Here is a 20,187-nt window from a genome sequence, read left to right as displayed (position 1 = left end):
ACAAGGCTGGTGAGAGGCCTTGAGCACAAGCCCTACAAGGAGAGGCTGAGGGAGCTGGGGTTGTTTAGCCTGGAGAAGAGGAGGCTCAGGGGAGACCTTATTGCTGTCTACAACTGCCTGAAGGGTGGTTGTAGCCAGGAAGGGGTGGGTCTCAGCACCAGAACAAGGGGACACAGTCTCAAGCTGAGGCAGGGGAAGTTTAGGCTTGAGGTGAGAAGAAAGTTCTTCATGGAGAGAGTCGTTCGTTGTTGGAATGTGCTGCCCAGGGAGGTGGTGGAGTCACCATCCCTGGAGGTGTTCAAGAGGGGACTGGATGTGGCACTTGGTGCCATGGTTTAGTAGTCATGAGGTCTTGGGTAACAGGTTGGACCTGATCTTTGAGGTCTCTTCCAACCTTATTGATTCTATGAATTTCTACTGGTACTTAACTTTTGACTGGCCTCTCCTCACAACTGTCGCAGATGCTGGACACTCCTGCAACATGAACCACCATGGGATGAAGTCCTGGGACTCCAGGTGCTAGGCTAGTGGAAACCCCACAGCCGTCCAACTTTAGCAAAACTGGCAAATATCAAAGAGGAGCTGTGCTTCTACTGACACACCTACCAAAACACCATGATGATCATTTGCCTGATTTGTCTCTTCACATAAAATCCAGCACATCCAGTCCTGACCCTTCCCCTCTTTCACAGCAACATAGGATAGGCTTTGGATACAAAACACGATGCACAGGGTCAGACTCTACACTGAGTCTTGGCTCAGCTGGACAGCAAGCAACTTTGGTCACTCACCTCACGTTGGAGGCCAAGGGAGTACCAAAGCTCTCCTCTGAGTGGCATGGGCTGTGCCAAGCACCCTTCCTTCGTTTGCCCCGTTCCTCCTCTCTCTCCATCCAGGGCGCATCTGTGGCTGAACTGGTCCCAGAGTCTGGCTCCAAGTGAGCCAGAGGAGCAAAGTTCTCCTCAATCAGCTTGGCACTATCCCGGATCTGTCCCTGTACTGCTGGGGTGAGTGTTGGGAGGTCAAAAGTAAAAATGGTCCCATGCGTATGGGCAGGGGAGGAGAGAATGTCAATGGAGTCCAAGCTGGTGTAGGATGTGCCTTTGGCTCGATGAGACTCCATGATGCTCTCAAAATGCTTGCTGAAAGAATCCATACCATCCTTGGAGAGGCTATGCCCAAGAAGGAAGGGCACTGGAGACTTGAGCATACCCTGTGTGTCTTGGTCCATGATCCTAGAGGGAAAGAAAGTGAGGAGAACTGGTCACTGAGGAGCAAGGGATCAAAGCCCTGAGATAAAAGCTCTTGTGCTCTTCCAGAAGCAAAGTGGGAAGGGCAAAAATCTCTGAACATCTTTAGACCTCTAAGGAAAGTCCTGGCCTACCCAAGACATCAAGGGAAAAGGGACTGGGCTGGCCTCTTTCTAGACATATGCTTCTCCTTTAATGCAACACAGATTTTTGCTCCTTTAGTGGCTCATCTTCGTAAGAAGCTTAAGAGATGGCTACTGCTCCCAGTCACTTGACTTGAGCTTATATCCAATAAAGGGCTCAAGCACCAGAAGTAGGATGTGGTTCAGCTGCATTTCCAACCAAATCTGGAAGTGACTGAATTTTCCATGAGCCTTCAGAGCTCCCTGCACCCAGAAAGCTCCTCCTGAAGCTGCTCAGGACAGCATGACACCTTCCTCCATTAACACAGCACGATGGTCTCTGACCAGCACACTCAGAGCATGACCAGCAACCACCTACAAGGCCTGCTGGCTAGCCCCAGGAGAAGTCTGGGACCTAGGACAAGGTGATGCTGAGATCCAGGATTCCCAGGCAGTACAGAAGGACCCTCACACCCAGCTCTGGGATCAAGGACCTGAGCTGGCCCAGGCTTAGCAGTGGCTCATCATCTTGTTAGGGATCAGCCCAGCCGGAAGGCCCAGCCTGTCCCATACATAAGTCTGGGTCCAGGCCAACACATGGCTTTCTAAACCCTGAAGTCCTGAATGTTTTGCCCTGTAAATGAGATGAAGTGCAGCCTGCCCACCCATCTGAACATGTGACAACAAGGACATTTCCAAACCAGGGAGCATCAAAGCTTCAGCTGTACAAGCATAAATACAGCCCTAAAAGCCTACTTTACTCATAAGCCACTATCATTTTATTAGAGCAGCAGAAAAGCACTTGTTATGCCACTCTCTCCTGTGATTAGAGAGGAACTGCTCCAGCTTGTCATAACATTTGTTATGAACAAACAGCTTCACACAGAGGGCTCAGAAGATGTGTTGCTGTTACAAGTACCAAATAATTTTCATTCATTAGCCTCCACATACTGCTCAAAAATCTCACTGATTACTTCATCAGGCCAAGAGCTGTCAGCTTGACTCCCCCAGAGTGCTGGCTGGCTTCAAGGGGAGCACAGTGAAGCCAAATGCAGGTAAGAAAGGCAGGGTGGAGGCTGCTCTCGCCCATACACCAGCGTTCCCCTGGCACTGCAGCACCACTCCATGCTCTTACCATTGCCATAGAAGCCCCAGGAGCAGCCACCTCTGGGGTAGCTTTCTGATGAGGACAAGGCAGGAAAGACCTCTTTAACATCTGCAGATGAGCTCTACTGATGCAAACATGCATTCACTGTCCTTATTATTCAGCTGCTGCACACAATTAAACCAAGCTGTCACTGACTTCATTTTGTACCTCAAAAAAAAATAAGAGGTTGTGCCCAGGACAAGACCAGCACACAGAAGGGACCTTGCTCCCACGAGAAGGAGCTGGGCTCAATTTTGTGATCAAGTATATTGTCACCAAGACACAGGACAAACACGTCTGGTTTTGTCCACACCCTCTGAGTTCAAGAGGCAATCTCTCCACTGTGAAATAATGCACAAAGCCGTTCAGCTCCAGAAGGATCTAGTCACAGCAGCACAGACGCAGTGCCGCCTGCACATACCACGGACCTAGATGCTCCATCGGCCGCGGCTGCGCTGCCCAGCCCCCCTGCACCCAGCTGCAGCCCCCCAGGAGGGGTCACCACACCTTCGCCAAGTCAAACGCAGCGCAGAGGGGAGGAGCAAAGAGGAGGAGACGCAGAAGCTGTAATCGAATATCCACGCAAGGGCGACGGGCAGCGGGAAAGCAAATTTCCAGCATTGAGCTGGGGCGGGAGAGGCGCTGAACCTTCCCTGGGAGGGTCAAGTGTATCCCGGGAGCCGATGGCCACCCTGCATTGCATTACTGCCAAAGCCAGCAGCACTTCAGGCGACGGGCATTCTGCACAGACTACGGGGGCTGAGCAACCGGGCTTCTGCAGCTGCTTATGATGGCTGAGAGAGGGAAAGGGGCTCGCCCGGTTGTCCCCGTCTGGTGCTGCAAAGACATGCTGCTGTCCACAGTGCGGGCAGAAGAGGGGAAAGCCTCTCTCCTCAAGCACTGAATAGTTTTCTTTTTATGAAATGCTCTTGTGCTCCTCCAGATCCTGACTGCCCCAGCCATACCCCACAGCAAGTGCTGTGTGGAGATCCCAGCTCAGCTTAAAGATGAGGCCCCACAGTAGCACACAGCAGCTCGTCACTGTACTCCTCTCTGAACAGAGCTTTTATAGTCCTCCCCCACGAGCTGCAGGTGCCTCGCCCAGCTCACCGGCAGTTGCCTCTTAGTGTTATCTCCAGACCAAGCCTGTGGGGTGCAGGAGAATCACACTGTGCCACAGCTTTGTGGCCACGTTGGGCTCTGGGACAGAGACTCAGCCTCAACAAACATCAGCAGCTTCTGGCTACTGAGGCAGGTTAAGCACATGCTGAAGCATTTGGTGAAATTAGGGTGTAACCATTTTTTTTATCCCAAAATGGTTTGTCCTGCAGCTGTTTTCTCATATAAAGGCTCTGGAAAGGTTCCCCAGGTAGAAGATCCAAGGGCTTTCCTGAGCAAGGATGCTTTGCTTGATGGGCAAAAAGGCATTGCTGTCTCCTGCCAGCTCTCTATGCCCTCAGGGGAGCAAGGCACCCCACAGTAAAGCCTCTTCTCTCTTACCAGTCCAAGTACCCATGCTGCAGACCAAGCCAGGCCCTGCCTCCAGCTTAGCCAGCATGCCTCCCAGTGCTTGTGGAGAAAGGGAACTGAGCCCATTCTCGCTGCCAGGTCTCAGCTCTCTGGGACTATTTGGGATAAAGACAGTAAAGGCTTAGACTTGAGTTGGTAGATCTGACTTTAAATATATTTAGGGTGTGAATGTGCTGGAAGAAGACATTCTTTCTTCCATCACTTTCCATGTCTGGTTTGATTTGGTGTTGGATTTTTTTAGCTCTTAGTATGCTTTCTTATTTTGGGAGTGTAAATCACCAAAGAACATGCCCTTTGGACGGAATATGAAGGACAACAAGACAGCACCAAGCCAAAATATCCCTTGAGGAGGGTGCTAAACCCTTGAGGCTAGGTTTTCAAAGGGTTTTACAAGTCTAAATGCTGTAAATTAGCATTCAAAGATGCTTCAGTAATTTTGTAGGGCTGAACCTTCCCAGCTACCAAGATAGGCTGGGGGTACAACAGCAGCAGAGCAGAGCCAGCTCTGGGGAGCCCAGAAGGGTTCTTAATTACCCCTCCTGTGAACAGGCAAAGCAGAAATCTTGAAGTAGAAAACATCAATACTTGTGACTGGTAAACAGGGAGGATGACTGCAGCTGCAGAGCTGAGAAACAGTGCATAAGCAAAAACTTAAGGCTGTGATGAAAGGACTAAACAAGCTTGTGGTTTTCAAGATTCTATCCACAGTGTCTGCACCTACCTGGGGAATATTCAGGGGGCTGCAAAGCAAAGAAAATACTGGTCATAATGGCCATGGAAGCCATATAAAATAAAACATGAAGCCCCTATCAGTAATTATACCAGGTGCACCATCTTTAGGAGCAACAATGCATTTAAAGACACATCCAAGATTTCAGTGCAGCCTGGGGGATACAATAAGGTATCTCAGAGGGCAAAAAGCAGGTCTAGGCTTATAGCTCATAAGGACTCTTAGTGGCATAGAACATATTTGGAAATACAGTACCACTATGCAAGATAATTGTTACAGTAACTTGAACTTGTTTGCAGTGATAATAAAACTTCTATTACTATTCATCTGGAAAAAAATATTTAAAATAGCTTATTTTTGGCTTTTCCCTAGAATCCAAAGTTTTTGAGAACAGGAAATGATGTATCCACCCCCTTCACTAGAGATGCAAGGACTGGACAAACTGGCAGGAGCCCATCTCCCCTTGGGACACCTGTCCTCCCATCAGCCCAGCACCTTCATGCTTTTTCCCAGCACAGGACCACCACTATGTTTTCATTGTCTTTTCCCACCACTGACTTTTATTTCACCTAAATGTTCCCCTACCTGCCTTTTGTACAGCTAGGTATGTGCTACCATGTGGCATCCCAGGCATTGCCCAGGCTTTGCACTTCCCAGGCAAGACCTCTCCTCCCTCTCAGGGAGCGCTTGATGATGCTGAGCCCACTCATCTCACCCAAGACTCTCTGCTGATACACCTTCAGGAGATGCCCTTAGCTGTCCTTGCCTGCACAGGCATCTCCTGTTCCCTGACAGAACCTTTTGTGTCCAGGCAGTTATCCCACACAGTGCTCTTGCAACGCCTTCCCCTCCTGCTGCCTCCTGCAGCAGGCAGAGGATGCCTGTCAAACCACCACTCCAGAGGACATTCCATGGGCAAAGCCCTGTGCCACCAGGCAAAAATACCATCTCCCATATATCCTAACTGCCAGTGCCTGGCACAGGGCAGATGACAGCTTGGATGGCATTAGCAGCTCACAGGTGGGCAACTGAATGACAGCCTTAGTGTCACATGCTTCCAGTACAGGGTGATTTTCCACACAAGTAAAAAATGACAAGAAAAACAATAAAAGGCTTTGTACAACCCAACATGTCCCTCACTCATTCCAAACATGGCAAATACCTATTGAGGCCAAGAGAAGGGAAACAGAGTCATCTGTGGAGGGGATAGCAGCCCAGCAGTACCTGCCAGCAGACAGCCATTCCAGGACACAGCCTGGGCTCAGGTGCCCTGACACCATCACCTCAATACCCAGCAGCACTGAGGGAAAGCATAATTAACTTTATGGGATGTGCACTGGGATGCCTCAGTTTAGCTGGGTGACCTGAGCTGCAGGCTCATCCCAGAGGAACAAGGCCTATGGTGTGGTGCCCAGGGCTGGATTACTTGTTCTGGCCTACACTTTCCACAGGGCAATGAGGGCCCCCTCCTAGTCTTGGTCCCAGCCCCAGCTTCAGTCCCAGCTCCAGTCCCAAACCCAGCAGGGTGATCTGGAACCCTGTCTGACCCCCACACACAGCTTGCATGGAGATACTGGGATTTTTGATTCAGACACTCTTCCAGCAGAGCCCATTTTGCCAGCAATGGACAATAAGAAGGGCAAGAGAAGCTTTTTGCCTCATGCACAGAGCCTCACCTTTCCCTGTTCTCCTTCCTCGTTGCCTCAAACACCTCATCGTCTTCATCTGCGTCCCCTTCCTGCAGCCCACCTTTTGGGAAGCTGGTGCCCAGGGTGGGGGGCTCCTCTGGTGTGCTGTTCCTCCTGCCCGGGGTGCCCCCGAAGCTCGGGTTGCTCTCACTGTCCTTCTGGCTCTCAATTGCTGAATCCACCTCCTCCTTCTCAGCCAGGATATCATCAATGTTGGTTTCACGATAGCACCTCAGTGGCACGGTGTCCAGGTCTGTCTCGGAGTACTTCACTGTCCTCCTTATAATCCCAGTCTCGCAGGAGCCAGGCTTCTGGCTGCCTGGAGGAGACATCTCTATCTCCACCTCCACGTGGCTCAAGCTGTGCTCAGTCACTGACCCTGGCAGTTTGGTGGGTGGTGGGCAGACAGGCTTCTGGGGAGCCTCAGCCAGGAGAGCAGAGTCAGGGGCAGAGGAGCCTGCAAGGGAGCCCCGAGCACTCAGAGTTGTGGGGAGTTGCACTGGGGAGCACTGGGGAGCTGCTCCTGCAGCATCACACGCACACCAAGTGCAAGGTCATACATGATGGGCACCAGGGAACAGAGAGAGGGAGCCAGAAGGAAAATGTGGGAGAGGTACAGACAGGGTGCTGTCAGTGCTAGTGCACCCACAGCCAGCCCTGAGCCCCCATCTGAACCCTGGCACCCTTCTGCAGGGGCAACCAGGGGCTGCAATGGGTCAGAGCTCCGCATCATCCCCTTTGCACAATGCTTTGCATGACCACAGAGAACTCCAGGGGGAGGCTGGTGCATGCAGAATCTGGCCCCAGGAGGACACAGACTGGCTGATTTTGGGGATATCTCAGCTGTCCCAAGGGATGAGCAGCCCCAGGGCAGGGATTACACTTGCAAAGGAGATGGTGGTCCAGCTAAAAGCATCCCCCCGACAACTTCTTACCTGTCTTCAGGGTGTCCGAGGAGCCATAGAAGAATTCCCACTTGGCTCTGGCAATGCGCTGCGCATGGGCCGAGCTCTGACGAGGGTACAGCCAGGTGCTGCCCTGCAGAGGGAAGAGCAGTGAGTAGGCAAAGGACCCCAGTGCAGAGCCCTTGCCCAGTCAGGACACCTCAGCACCTACCTGGGGTCGGGGCTCTGGCTTCAGGGGACTCCTGGTGAAGGTGGAGAAGTCCTCCGGCAGCCCATTGCTGAAGGGGTGGCAGAGGCAGTCGGCATTGAAGGCGCAGGGCTCCTTCCCACAGGGAGGCATCGCCCCTGAGGTCCTTCTCCCAGTTAGGAGCGGGTCAGAGGCTGAGGCCTCTAATTTAAGCGTGCTTAGAAGCTGTTCCTGGTGCAGGGGCAAGGGCTGAGGCCTGGGGGACCGCATGTCCCTGCTAAGCTCCAGGCTGCGGCTGAGGCTGCGGGGCCCGTTGTCCCGGTGGGGCTGGACGGGCGGCACGCCGCCCAGGGTCCGCACGCTGGCCTTCTCAATGAAGCGGAAGGTGACGACAGAGCTGTGTCCCTCTGGGGCTGCCGCCATCGGTGGGCTGCGGCTGCCCAGGGAGGTGAGGGCAGGCCCGGGCCGGTCCCGTCGCGGGGTGCAGGGAGCCGTCAGACGACCCGCGCCCGGGCAGCTGCCGTTGCCGAAGGGAGCTGCTTCCACCGGCTTGCGGGCCAAGGAGCCGGTGCTGTTGCAGAGGCCAAGGGGAGCGCGGCGGGCGTTGAGGGCCAGGCCCTTGCGCAGGAGGTGGAGGCGGCCGGCGTTGAGGTTGGGGGTGAGGCAACGCGGAGGGCTGTGCCTCCCAGCCTCGGGGCTCTCTCCGGCCAGCCAGGGCCTCCTGTCAACCCCACGGGCAAACGGCGGGGGTGAGGCAGCGCAGCCCTCCTCGGGGTAGAAGCGGACGGGTCCCCCCGCCTGGGCCATCCTGCCAGAGATGGCCACGAAGGCGTCAGGTCTGGAACCCAGCAAGGTGGCACAGGGACAGTGAGGCGGGTTCCTGGCACCCGTGAGATGATGGCCAGGTCGAGGGGCAACGCATCCTCAGGCAGCCCTGAAATAAGGGCAAGGAAAGCTGGTTAGGAGAACACCAGGAGTCTGGGGCCACGGGAAGGACAGGCAGTAAGTGCCCTGCCCTCAGAGGAGATGAGGAGCATCAGGAGAAAGAGATGCTCCAGGTGAGACATCCCCCTTTAATCTCCTGATGCAAAAAGCAGGCAAGGTTCATTTGGGGCACCACCTTACCCCACCGCAGGGACACTAGCAGCCCTTTGCTCAGTTTCCAGGCTCCCAGAGCATTTGCTTTCTTCCCAGGGTGGCAGGATACTCAGGCACTATCCCCACAGATCAGCAGCCCGGAGACAAGAGAGTGCACTATGCACTTTAAAATGGGTTTCATTCATCCTGCTTTAGGTTGAATATATTCACTACTCACAGCCTACTAAAATAATTTCATTAAGAGAAGGGAAAAAAAGATACACTGGATTGCTGAGACATCTTCCAATTACACTTGCTTAAGAGTTCAACAAAAACAGTATGGGCAAGGAGCCTCTCTCTTTGGAAGTCAGTCTGGGTTGAATGTGTGTGACATCAGCACATGCAGCAATCAGTACTGGTGGCACAGACAGAGCTGTCAACACCTGCAGATCCAAAAAAAGCAATGCTGCCCTGGAAATGGAGCATGCCCACCCTGCACACAGCTCACCTGTCTGCCTGCCTCTGCCCAGAAATGTTTATTCAAGTGAGACCAGCCACCCTACAGCAGCAGGCAAGCAGGTGGCTACACGGGAAGGAAGGGCCTAGAGTCCCCATCAGCACTGCTGATATTTTTCTTTCTCCTAGTGGAGTTAAAACTTGTACTCCTCCTTCCTCAGGTTTCTCTGAATTCCTAGTGTGCAGAGAAGATTCCGCCTTGGCTGCTTTTGCCTTCCGATGGGTGTCAAAATACTAAGTCCTTCACTTAGATCTCATCATTTGAAGGTGAGAAACCAAATGCCAGTTGCAAAAAAGAGGAAAGCATGATTTCTTCTCCCTGTTTTCCAGTACAAACCAGACAGGATTAAATTTCTGAAGGACATGGGGCTGAATTTTCAATGGTGTTTAGGCTCCAGAGATGCAGAGACATAACTCCTAATAAAATAGCCCAAATTATCCCTGTGAGGCAGGCACCCATCTATCTGCACTATCACACTTCTAAAAAAATCTGGCTCCTGCTGAGCAGCAGCAATCTGTAATTCACTCACCACAAAAATATACTCTCCTAATGTGTCAGTTACTGTCTTTACAGTCTTTTTCTCCTGTTGCAGTTGTTTTCACATTCAAGGTTGCTGAAGTTAACTGATAAATAATAAAGATGTGGGGTTTATATATTTGAAATTAAATTCCACTTGTTATCTCAACACAGACTAACACACATTCCAAGGAACAAAAATATCACTAGGAATAGTTGGCATTTGCTGTAACATAACAAATCTACAAAACCCAGTCTATCTCAATACATGTGAGTTATTGCTAAAATAAATGGGATAAGCACAGCGTGTCCTCCTGGTTATCAAAGGAGAATTATCAAATTCAGAGTAAAGGCCATGCCTGCTCGCAAGCCACTGAAGCCAGATGGTTACACCATCCAGCAGAGTGAGCTTTTCTTTAATAATGAAAGGTAAAAAGCACAAATGCAACACAGATAAAAAAATCAATGATGGAGCTAAGGCTTCCTGCTTGCTGACTTAAGTCATGAATCAAACTGCTGCTTTTTAAATCACTGTCATGAATGGTTTGGGCTGTAAGGCACTGGTGGGCTGGAGGAAGTCTTGCTGGTCTCACTGCCTGAAGGCAGGAGAAATCCTGCAAAGCAAAGCTTAGAGACAGGCTGCCTGGGCAGCCCAGGGCACATGTTCAAAGAGCTGCAGTTTGATAGCCAGGAGCTGCATATCAACAGGGGATTTCATTTGTTCAAGAAAATGTGCATACAAGAAACTTGCTTCTCCTGGCTGGCCCTTCTTAGTGTCCAAAGGGATGTCCAGGGATTTTTCCTGTTTCCTTGTTTTGAGCTGTACCCTGTGCAACAGGCGCTGGCTACTCCTTGAGCAGGTGCTTTCCTGGCTGAGTGGGGTGATGTAGGGTGAAGGCAGCAGACAGCATGCACTGCTTACGCTGCGGGGGAAGAGGACACCCACGCCAGAATTGTGTGGGGATAACACACAGGAGCTGGAGGAGCATGCAAGGTAAATGGGCAAAGAATGGGACCGGGATGGGAGGGAAGCGAGAGGTGAAGGGCTGGCGGCTGAATTTACACAAGAGTCTACATCTGTGTGCCAGACATGGTACTGCTGTAGGCTCTGGTGGAAGGGAAGGGGGGAAACCAGACTGTGGGTGCCGGGGAAGAATGGCCCCCAGCAGGTGCCTCTGCAGTCTGGAGGGACACAAAACAGGTTTCAGGGTGTGCCCTGGTGACCGAGGAGGGGTGCCCGGTAGCCCTGGGGCTGTGGGACAAAACAGGATCTCTTCCCGAGGGGGTATCAAGGTAGGCAGGGGATGTACCACCCCATCAAGCCGGTGATAAGCTTGCCCTTTCCTCCCCCCACACCCCCCTCCAGCCTGGTGTCCCTCGCCAGGCACCTCCCGTCTTGGAGGGATCAGACCTAAGTGGATGTGACATCCATCCGGATGAGCAGGGAGTCCCCCTGGCCAGAAGGGCAGGCAGAACCGCCCGCCCCCACTACGGACCCCTCCGCCTCTTCCCAACCGAGCTCCCCCTGTCCGGGCAGGGGGCCCGTGCCCCTCACCCCGGACACCAGGGCCGCCGCAGCTACGGGCAGGTGGCGGGCCCCATAGGCATCTACTGGTGCCACTACAACACGGCGCCGCCGCCCGCTGGTCACCGCTGCCGGGAGGGCGCAGAGCCGCCCCGTCCCCCGCAGCAACTGCTGCAACTTTCCCCGCTCCCCCGCCGCTCCGGCCCCGCCGTGCCCCGCTCCGCTCCCCTCCCTGCGCCTTACTGGCAGTGCCACCGCCGCATCCTCCGCGCCGCTGCTCCGCGCTGCCGCGGCACGGCTCGGCTCGGCGCGGTCCGTCCCGTCGGGCACGGCACGGCGCAGCGTGGCGTGGCGCGGTGCGGTACAGTACGCTACAGTGCGACCGGCCCCAGCCTGCCGCTCCTCGCCGCGCTAATCCCGGCCCAGAGCTGTCACTCCGCTCCGCTGACAGGCCCCGCAGCCAATGGAAAACCCCCGCCGGGCGCCGGCCTCACTCGGTGGCACCGGTGCGCGCGGAGTGACGAGCGCCCGGGCCCACACCGGCGTCGGGGTGCGTGTTGCCGTGTGCGGACGGGCGTATCCCGTGGTAGCACCGTTCGGGTCCTGGTATTCCGATGTGCACGTCCTAGTGTAGCACTGTGCACGTCTGTAGCACAGGGTAGCACCGTGCAGGTACTGGTCTTCCCGTGTGCCTCTGTGAACTTGGCCTCATGCACTGGCAGCGTGACCCCGTGTGCTGGTGTGAATGTCCCAGCGTAACATCACGCAAATCCCCATGTCCCGGTGTGTACATCTCCATTTGTCACCATGCACACTGCCATGCGTGCCATGTCTGCTCAGGCACCATGCGTGACTGAGAGGACAAGCGTGCACAGCCCTGCATATCGTGCCCTGTGAAGCAGGGTATAGGCTGCTCCCATGCCCCACCACTGCTAGGAGACCACAAAGACAAGAAGACAAAAGCTGCTGTGTTGCCTGGGCCACTGGCCACCCCCAGTGGGCTGCAGGCTCTTGCTTTAGGGCACAGGCCCCATGCTGGGGACTTACCTCTCAGCAGGCCTTCAGCCTAAGCACACCATAACCACAGATGTCAAAGTGTCCAGGCCACCATGGATATGACTTCACTGTGTCACTAGCCACCCGACAGATGATAAATGCCACCGCAGTCTTAGGAAACCACTTTATGCTATGAGGAGAACAAAACCCGTCCTTTGTGTCCTGTGCAGATGTGGGGCCTCTGCTGCACCAGAGGCAGGTGCTCATTCGAATGGAGCAGCTGGGCACCCAAGACCTCATGCACTAGCACTAGCAATGCCCTGGCCACTATGCTGCAACCATGCTAGGTCTGCACGTGGCAGCTGCTCGGGCTGGCAACCAGCACTCCCTGCCTGCCCAGGCTGCCAGATCGATTCACTATTAAAACAGCACTTTATTACCCAGCCCAGCAATCGTTGTTAAAAGTGTGTGAGAAGAGAGGCCCAGGGGAACTGGGATCTCACGTGCACGCCGTGCCTGCAAGAGGAATTTGGGCAGAGCTGTCCCTCCTTGTACTTTCCCTGCCTACAGTGAGCCCAGCTCAGTGCCTGCCTGCCCTCACTGTCACTCAGAAAGCGGGTCTCCTTCTCCCCTCACAGGCATGGGAACATGGGAAGAAAAGAGCAGGCTGAGCAGCCTCTCTTCATATTTAATGCATTGAGGCACTGTAATTTTCTCCCTCCTCCTTCTCCAGGCTGCTGCCTGTGCTGGGCCCCGCTCCCCCACACCAGAGACTGTGGGTCCCTGAGCTGCCTCACACACAGCCAGCTTTCCCGTCAGACTTTGAGAAGCTGGGCTAATTAGGGGCCTTGCTGCTGTGGGATCAACGACCTGATTCCTTCAGCAGCTTCTTGATGCCAGGAGGGTGGGGAGGAGGAAAGCTTTTCTCTAAGCTGGAGCTGCTGGAGTGACAAATTTAACCAAGAGGAAGAGCTCAGAGTTTTCCCAATGTGTCTACCAGGACAAGCCATACTTGTGCCTTCCCAGCACCTCCAGGCAGCCATGCTCAGAGCTGTAGAAGGTAAGGGAGGTATTCTTTCCTGTCACCCAGGCTGAAGATCCAGACCATTTACAGAAAATGTTTCCTTCCAAACTATGTTTGTTTCCCTGATAGTAACTGTTGGTCACTTTACCACACTCTGCTCCATATCCCCCTCACCTTCCCACAGCCCCAAAGGATGTGTACCACATAAGTGGGTTCAGGCAGCACTGGCATAAGCCCCAATGGATCAGGATTTAGCCCTGGCTCCCCTGGCCCCTCTCCAACTGATGTAGGGCAGGAGGGAGTAGGAAACCCCTCTGTCAGATGACAGAAGGGGAAAAGGACTAATGTTCTAATCCACATGCTCTAATCCACAGCCCTAATGCATTTGGCTTAGCTAGAGAACAATGAGTCCAGTGCACTGGGAACCCTCTTTACTGTCACTTTGGCACTGCAGCACTTCCAGTCTTTTCCTGCAGATACCACATTATTCCTGTGTGAGAGTCCACCCAACTCCATGTCATCCCTTTCAACTTCCTGGGCTCTGACAATTTCTTAATCTCAGTCATAGGCAGCTTCCATTTTTCTAACTATTGTCATCATTGCCCTTGCTCTTCTTCACAAGCCTGCTCCCTCCTGAGACCAGAAGAGTGTGGGTGTCATCAGGGCAGCAAAATGATCAACTTCTAGATTGGAAGAGATAAAGATCAAAATGATATTTGGGTTAGGAGTGGATAGACATGAGCTCCCTTCCCCAGCTGGCTCCAGGAGGGGCTGATGCTCAGCCTTTCCTGAGGCACACAGTTCAGTCTCTAGAAAGGCGCTTCTGCAGCTGCAGCTCCACTTGGAGTAAACACTGGTGCATGTCCAGGCTGCTCCCCTGAACACAGAGGAGCTGTCAGAGTTGTTTCCTTTGGCACAGCTTGTGCATAAGGCACTACAAAGGGCGCAAGGGCCATATTCTGCCTCATCGCTGTTAAAGTCAGTGGGGCTGTGCTTTGGACTCAGGCATGCTTGCAGTGTAGCTCTGCAAGTAGGTACAGCCACTCCTTCAGCAGATGGGCGCTTCTGAACCAGCTCACTGGAAGCACCTGGAAAGAGCAACTCCATCCCCATAGGAGATGGGTCTCAGTGAGGGCAAGGGAAGGTGAACGTTCCTTTTCTGTGCATTGAGGGCATGGGGCAACCAGCTAGGTTGCATGTGTTCCCTCAGGGCATAGATGTAACGACATGGCTCTGATTAATGCCTTCTGCCTTCAGTGCCAACACTCAACCACATCCTAGCTATATATTAAAAAAGCCACTGCAGTATGAGCCAAGTATTCAATGGGCTGATCCGCTTCTCTTATTCTACCAGGCTGGCAGTTAAGGATAAATGGTGAAAACAGCCTTCCTTGACAGTTTGTTATACAAATGCTACTTTACAGCTTACTGGGGGCAAAAAGGCAGTGGTGGAGATCCTGCCTGCCCCTCCCTCCCCCGGAAAAAAACAAAACAAAGCAAAACAACCCCACAAAAAAAACCAACCAAAACAAAACAAAACAAAAAATCCCAACAAAACCTCAGGCTTCTGCCCAGACCTGGATCAGGGGAGAGCACACCTGCACCACCCTGTGCCTCTTGCAGCTCTCTTGCATGGGGCAGGCAGATGGGACCATGGCAGGATTTTTCAGGGTGAAAGACACTCTGGAAGAGGACACAGACTGTAAAATGTCTTACCAGAAAGAAGAATCGGTGCAGACTACAATCTATGTGAGGGATAGCTGCTGTCTGCCTGCTTGCCCTTCTTGGTGTCCCAGCTTCCTATCTGGGGCTCCCCCCACCCACAGGAGGGACAGACTTGAAAGAGCAGAGGCACAGAGAGGAAACAGAAAAAGCGCTTGCTGGGACTCAGAGTGAGCTGTAACAAAATATTTCTATTATGCCCTGGGAACACTCATTATTACAAAAAAACCCTCAGACTCTGTCCCAGCCTCAGGCAGCACCCGCGCAGTGAGTGGGCTTCCCCCTGTATCTGCATTGCTCAGTTAAGATGAAAGCAGAAATGCCAGTGTGGTAAAACCTGTCCTGGGGATGTAGGAGGTGTGGCATCAGCACAGCTTGAGCCATAAATAATCTCCCTACACAGCAGTTAGGGGAACAATTGTGTGGGAGTATCTTTTGGTAAAAAGATGCTCAAAGAAAAGATGGTCTTGAAGGAAAGCAGAAGATTCCTGGATGGTGGAATGCACTTGCCACTGAGGAGAGAGTTTCTTAGGGGCCACCAGGTCACTCATCAGACCCACCTCACTGTAGTGAGTGCACGCCAAAGAGACAAATTCAGTCTGAAACAACCAAATCACCAATTCTCTGGTTTAGCTTCCCAGGACATGGTTTCTGTGGAGCTACTCTCCAGTTAATCTCTGCAAGAGTAATTTGTGATGTCTTCCCCCACCTTCAGCCTCAGGATTCACATGGGGAAGGGTGAAAGGTGTAAGAAGGACTAAACCCAGTGAATACAGGGAGTATCTTAAGCAGGAAAGAGATGACAAGCTCCAGGCGCACAGCCTGGCCCAGGACTGGGGAATGTGATTACATACAGAATTGTATAAAAGGTGTGAAAACACTATAATGTCAGTTTAAAGAGTAATTTCAAGCATATCAAAACTGAGCAAACCCTGCAACCATGAACATGTGTGGAGACACAGGCAAAGGATATACTGAAAGCTTGTAAGTAGTAGATTCATGAACAGCCCTGCATTAGTCTGTAGGTGGGCACTCCTCATGCACGTTCCTCTTCCAACCCTGAGTTGTACAGCTGTACAGCTTGGCCTTGCTTTACTTCTGTTTCTCTCTCTCTCTTTTTTTTTTTTGTTTGTTTGTTTGTTTTGTTTTGTTTTGTTTCAAACACTGACTGTATAGTTAGATTCCCTTCTCAATAAGAGAAAGAGGAAGGTGGTATGTACATGGAAGAACTGAACAGAAGCCATCATGGGTTCCTGTTTCACCATCTTAAAAATAGCTTCTGGTGGCACTGTGCAGTCTCAGCACTCATTGAAAGCAGGGTTTTCCCTGCAGGCTCAACACCTTCTCCCACGCAACCAAGAAGTCCAGATGTGGTCCCCTCTAGCCCTGAGAGTGATAAAAGGTGTAAGACTTCGACCGGCTGGACAGATGGGCGGAGTCAAATGGGATGGCATTCAACAAGTCCAAGTGCCGAGTGCTGCACTTTGGCCACAGCAATCCCATGCAGAGCTACAGGCTGGGGTCAGAGTGGCTGGAGAGCAGCCAGGCAGAGAGGGACCTGGGGGTGCTGGTTGATGGTAGGCTGAACATGAGCCAGCAGTGTGCCCAGGCAGCCAGGAGGGCCAATGGCATCCTGGCCTGCATCAGGAACAGTATGGCCAGCAGGAGTAGGGAGGTCATTGTGCCTCTGTACTCTGCACTGGTTAGGCCACACCTTGAGTCCTGTGTCCAGTTCTGGGCCCCTCAGTTTAAGAAGGACATTGAGACACTTGAATGTGTCCAGAGAAGGGCAACAAGGCTGGTGAGAGGCCTTGAGCACAAGCCCTATGAGGAGAGGCTGAGGGAGCTGGGATTGTTTAGCCTGGAGAAGAGGAGGCTCAGGGGTGACCTCATTGCTCTCTACAACTGCTTGAAGGGTGGTTGTAGCCAGGAAGGGGTTGGCCTCTTCTCCCAGGCAACCAGCACCGGAACAAGGGGACACAGTCTCAAGCTGAGGCAGGGGAAGTTTAGGCTTGAGGTGAGGAGAAAGTTCTTCATGGAGAGAGTCGTTCGTCATTGGAATGTGCTGCCCGGGGAGGTGGTGGAGTCACCACCCCTGGAGGGGTTCAAGAGGGGATTGGACGTGGCACTTGGTGCCATGGTCTAGTCATGAGGTCTGTGGTGACAGGTTGGACTCAATGATCTTTGAGGTATCTTCCAACCTTAGTGATACTGTGATACTGTGATACTTATCTTGCAGCCAGAGAGAATGTGAAGTCAGATCCTTCGAAAGAACCTGATGAGAGTCCAAGGAAAAACAGTGTTGAGATACTCCTGGGGTGCTACATGCACTCATCTTAAGGATTTTGCATCTTAAGGAGTGAACACTACAGAACTACTGGTATTCTTGGAAAGACCTTGTCTGTTGCCCTACTTGAGACTAATGAAAACTGTAAAGCAAATGCTCCCTAAATCTTTGCAAGGCTAATGGTGTTTAGCCAGCAAGGTGCCAAGCCATCTTATGAGATGACAGATCTTATGACAGCAGGTTAGTGTTGGCTTGGCACCATACCAGTCTCCTAAAATTATGTTGTACCTTCCCACAGCAGCAGCTGGGAACCCCGTAGAAAACCTGCTGCCAACCTCTTAATAACCCTTTCACAAGGAAAGAACTGCATGGAAGTGAAAAGTCAAGGAGCATGGGTAGGGAAAACTTGCCTAAGATAAGACAGCAAATTAGGACCACCTCTGGAAACAAGAGCCCAGGATTCCTGGCTTGAGGTTGGTCCTTATAACTACAAGAGTCGCTCCCTTCAGGTTCAAATTTCCTAAACAGCACCCCTACTTTCCAAAGGATGAAGTCAAGACTAAACTGTTCCTCTAGAGTCTTCAAAAGTAATACAGATAGGCACCAGCACTGTCTATCAGCAGTGGAACTGTCTGAAGTCTCTATTCACTTTGGAGGGAAGTCCTTCTGCTGTGAAGGACAACAAAAATCCTTCTATAAATATAATAATAGCAAGAGGAGGGGCAAGGACAACCTCCACTCCTTGGTGGACATGGAGGGGAACATAGTAACAAAAGATGAGGAAAAGGCAGAGGTACTTAACATCTTCTTTGCCTCAATTTTTAATAGCAGGACAGATTGTCTTCCAGACAGCTGGCCTCCTGAGCTGGCAGATGGAGGCAGGGAGCAGTATAGTTCCCTAGTGATCCAGGAGGAAGTAGCTAGAGATCTCCTTAACTGATTGGATCCCCACAAGTCCATGGGACTGGATGATGTTGGATGATTAGAATAGAATAGAATAGAATAGAATAGAATAGAATAGAATAGAATAGAATAGAATAGAATAGAATAGAACAGAATAGACCAGGTTGGAAGAGACCTTCAAGATCATCGCATCCAACCTATCATCCAACACCACCTAATCAACTAAACCATGGCACCAAGCACCCTATCAAGTCTCCTCCTGAACACCTCCCATGATGGTGACTCCACCACCTCCCCAGGCAGCCCATTCCAATGGGCAATCACTCTCTCTGTATAGAACTTCTTCCTAACCTCCTCCTAAACCTCCCCTGGCGCAGCTTGAGACTGTGTCCTCTTGTTCTGGTGCTGGTTGCCTGGGAGAAGAGACCAACACCCACCTGTCTACAGCCTCCCTTAAGGTAGTTGCAAAGAGCAATAAGGTCTCCCCTGAGCCTCCTCTTATCCAGGCTAAGCAAGCCCAGCTCCCTCAGCCTCTCCTCACAGGGCTACAACCTCCCTTCAGGTAGTTGTAGACAGCAAGAAGGTCCGGTTGGACACTATTCTATTCTTTCTATTCTATTCATGAGGATGAAGATGCCAACAGTATCAGACATGAGGCCAAGTCCTGTTTCTGAGAACAAGTCAGCATCATATGTTTCCAAGAAACACAAGAAAACTGCAGCAGCAGTTTGAAGCTGACCTGCTTCCTCCCCCCAAGGCTCAGATTGGTCTATCATCATTATGGATCAGCTCAAGGCCTAAAGCAGGAGCCCTGCGTTCCCTCACAGGACATTAGTGGTCACTGGGATAACAAAAGAGCTATGAGATTAAACAGTGTCCCTGCCCATTAAAGGTACCTGTGCAATACACTTCCCATCTGCCCTGCAAGCACTGTAGGTGTCACAACCCAGCATTGCTTCTGGGAATAGGCAGCTTCAGACACACTTTGTCCAAAATAGTGTGTTAAGAAGGGAACAAACTACAAGTGATGGGCAAGTGCCTAGTGAGTTATGACAGATGCAGTTCCTCCTTGAAAGGGAAGTACCTCTAAGCTCACTTCATTGATCTTGCAAGGGGCACCCTCTTTAAGCCAGGAGCTGGGGCTTACACTGGGCACACACTGTGCTGTGGAGCTAACAGGACATATGCTGAAACCATGCCAGCTGGGTTAACTTAAATGCTTCTCAGCTCCATTTCCCTATCTCTTATGTTCTGTCTCCAGCAGGCTTACCACTGAACTCATAGCACTTACCAATACCAATAGACTTGCACATGAACAGCCTTTTTAATTCCCCTTCAGCATAAATGAAGGGTCTTACAGGAGCAGTTGTAATAATCTTTCCCACATAATCTTTAAAATCTAGAAGCTGGCAGTTCTCCAGCTTTTAGATGAAGCTCTGTCCTCATCCTACTGCTTGACTAGCAAGGTGAACCCCCCTGATCTTAAGGGAATTTAGGAGACTGTTTTGGCAGACCAGTTTGCAGTACCAGGGCTCAACTAGAAATGTGCATCTAGCTGAAGCTTAGAAAGGAGGATTACAGGCACTTGCCAAGAAAAATGCAGACCCACTTTAGGCAAAGCAAATGCCACCAGAAATGCAGAGTCTTGACCAAGTACAGCAGAACAAAGCTCTGGTCCTTCAAACTTGCTTGCTTTGAGTTAGTTATACCTTCACTACTAAGCTATACCACCCAACCCTACCACCCAATCCTGTACTGCAGTGCTGTACAGCCATACCACAGCCACTCCACATATAGGAAAACTTTACAGACTCTAGCACAATAATACTGATTTGGGATCCTTACCATTGGTGTAGTCTTGGGTTGCTAGCTCCACTGGACATCCTGATGGTGTAAAGCTGTGTTTCTGTATACACCCGAACAGTGCAGTAACAGGCTCTGATGCTCTTTCTGCATCTGCAATCAACCTATGCAGAAGAAAGAGAACAGTCTTGAGCATTTCACAGCTGCAAATTGTCTATACATGACACATACATAAGAGTAACCATAACCTCAAGCCAA

At 51.7% G+C, this 20,187-nt stretch overlaps 1 protein-coding gene across 2 annotated transcripts in view; it reads right to left on the bottom strand.

The window, feature by feature from the left end:
- Positions 1-20,187, bottom strand: part of PSD (pleckstrin and Sec7 domain containing) — a 53,741-nt gene that overhangs the window by 31,442 nt on the left and 2,112 nt on the right. For both annotated transcript variants that reach the window (XM_068139735.1, XM_068139736.1), the window contains exons 2-6: positions 19,972-20,093; positions 7,584-8,493; positions 7,403-7,505; positions 6,456-6,924; positions 792-1,235 (exon numbers count right to left, since the gene is read on the bottom strand). In XM_068139735.1, coding sequence (XP_067995836.1) covers positions 792-1,235; positions 6,456-6,924; positions 7,403-7,505; positions 7,584-8,366 — 1,799 coding nt within the window. In that variant the 5' untranslated portion in view covers positions 8,367-8,493; positions 19,972-20,093. The remainder of the gene's footprint in view (positions 1-791; positions 1,236-6,455; positions 6,925-7,402; positions 7,506-7,583; positions 8,494-19,971; positions 20,094-20,187) is intronic.

Source organism: Melanerpes formicivorus, unplaced genomic scaffold (assembly GCF_026170545.1).
Source record: "Melanerpes formicivorus ecotype bairdi unplaced genomic scaffold, bMelFor1.0.p_v2 SCAF_6, whole genome shotgun sequence".
NCBI classification, from domain to species: Eukaryota; Metazoa; Chordata; class Aves; order Piciformes; family Picidae; genus Melanerpes; species Melanerpes formicivorus.
This window is presented reverse-complemented; position numbering and strand designations above follow the sequence as displayed.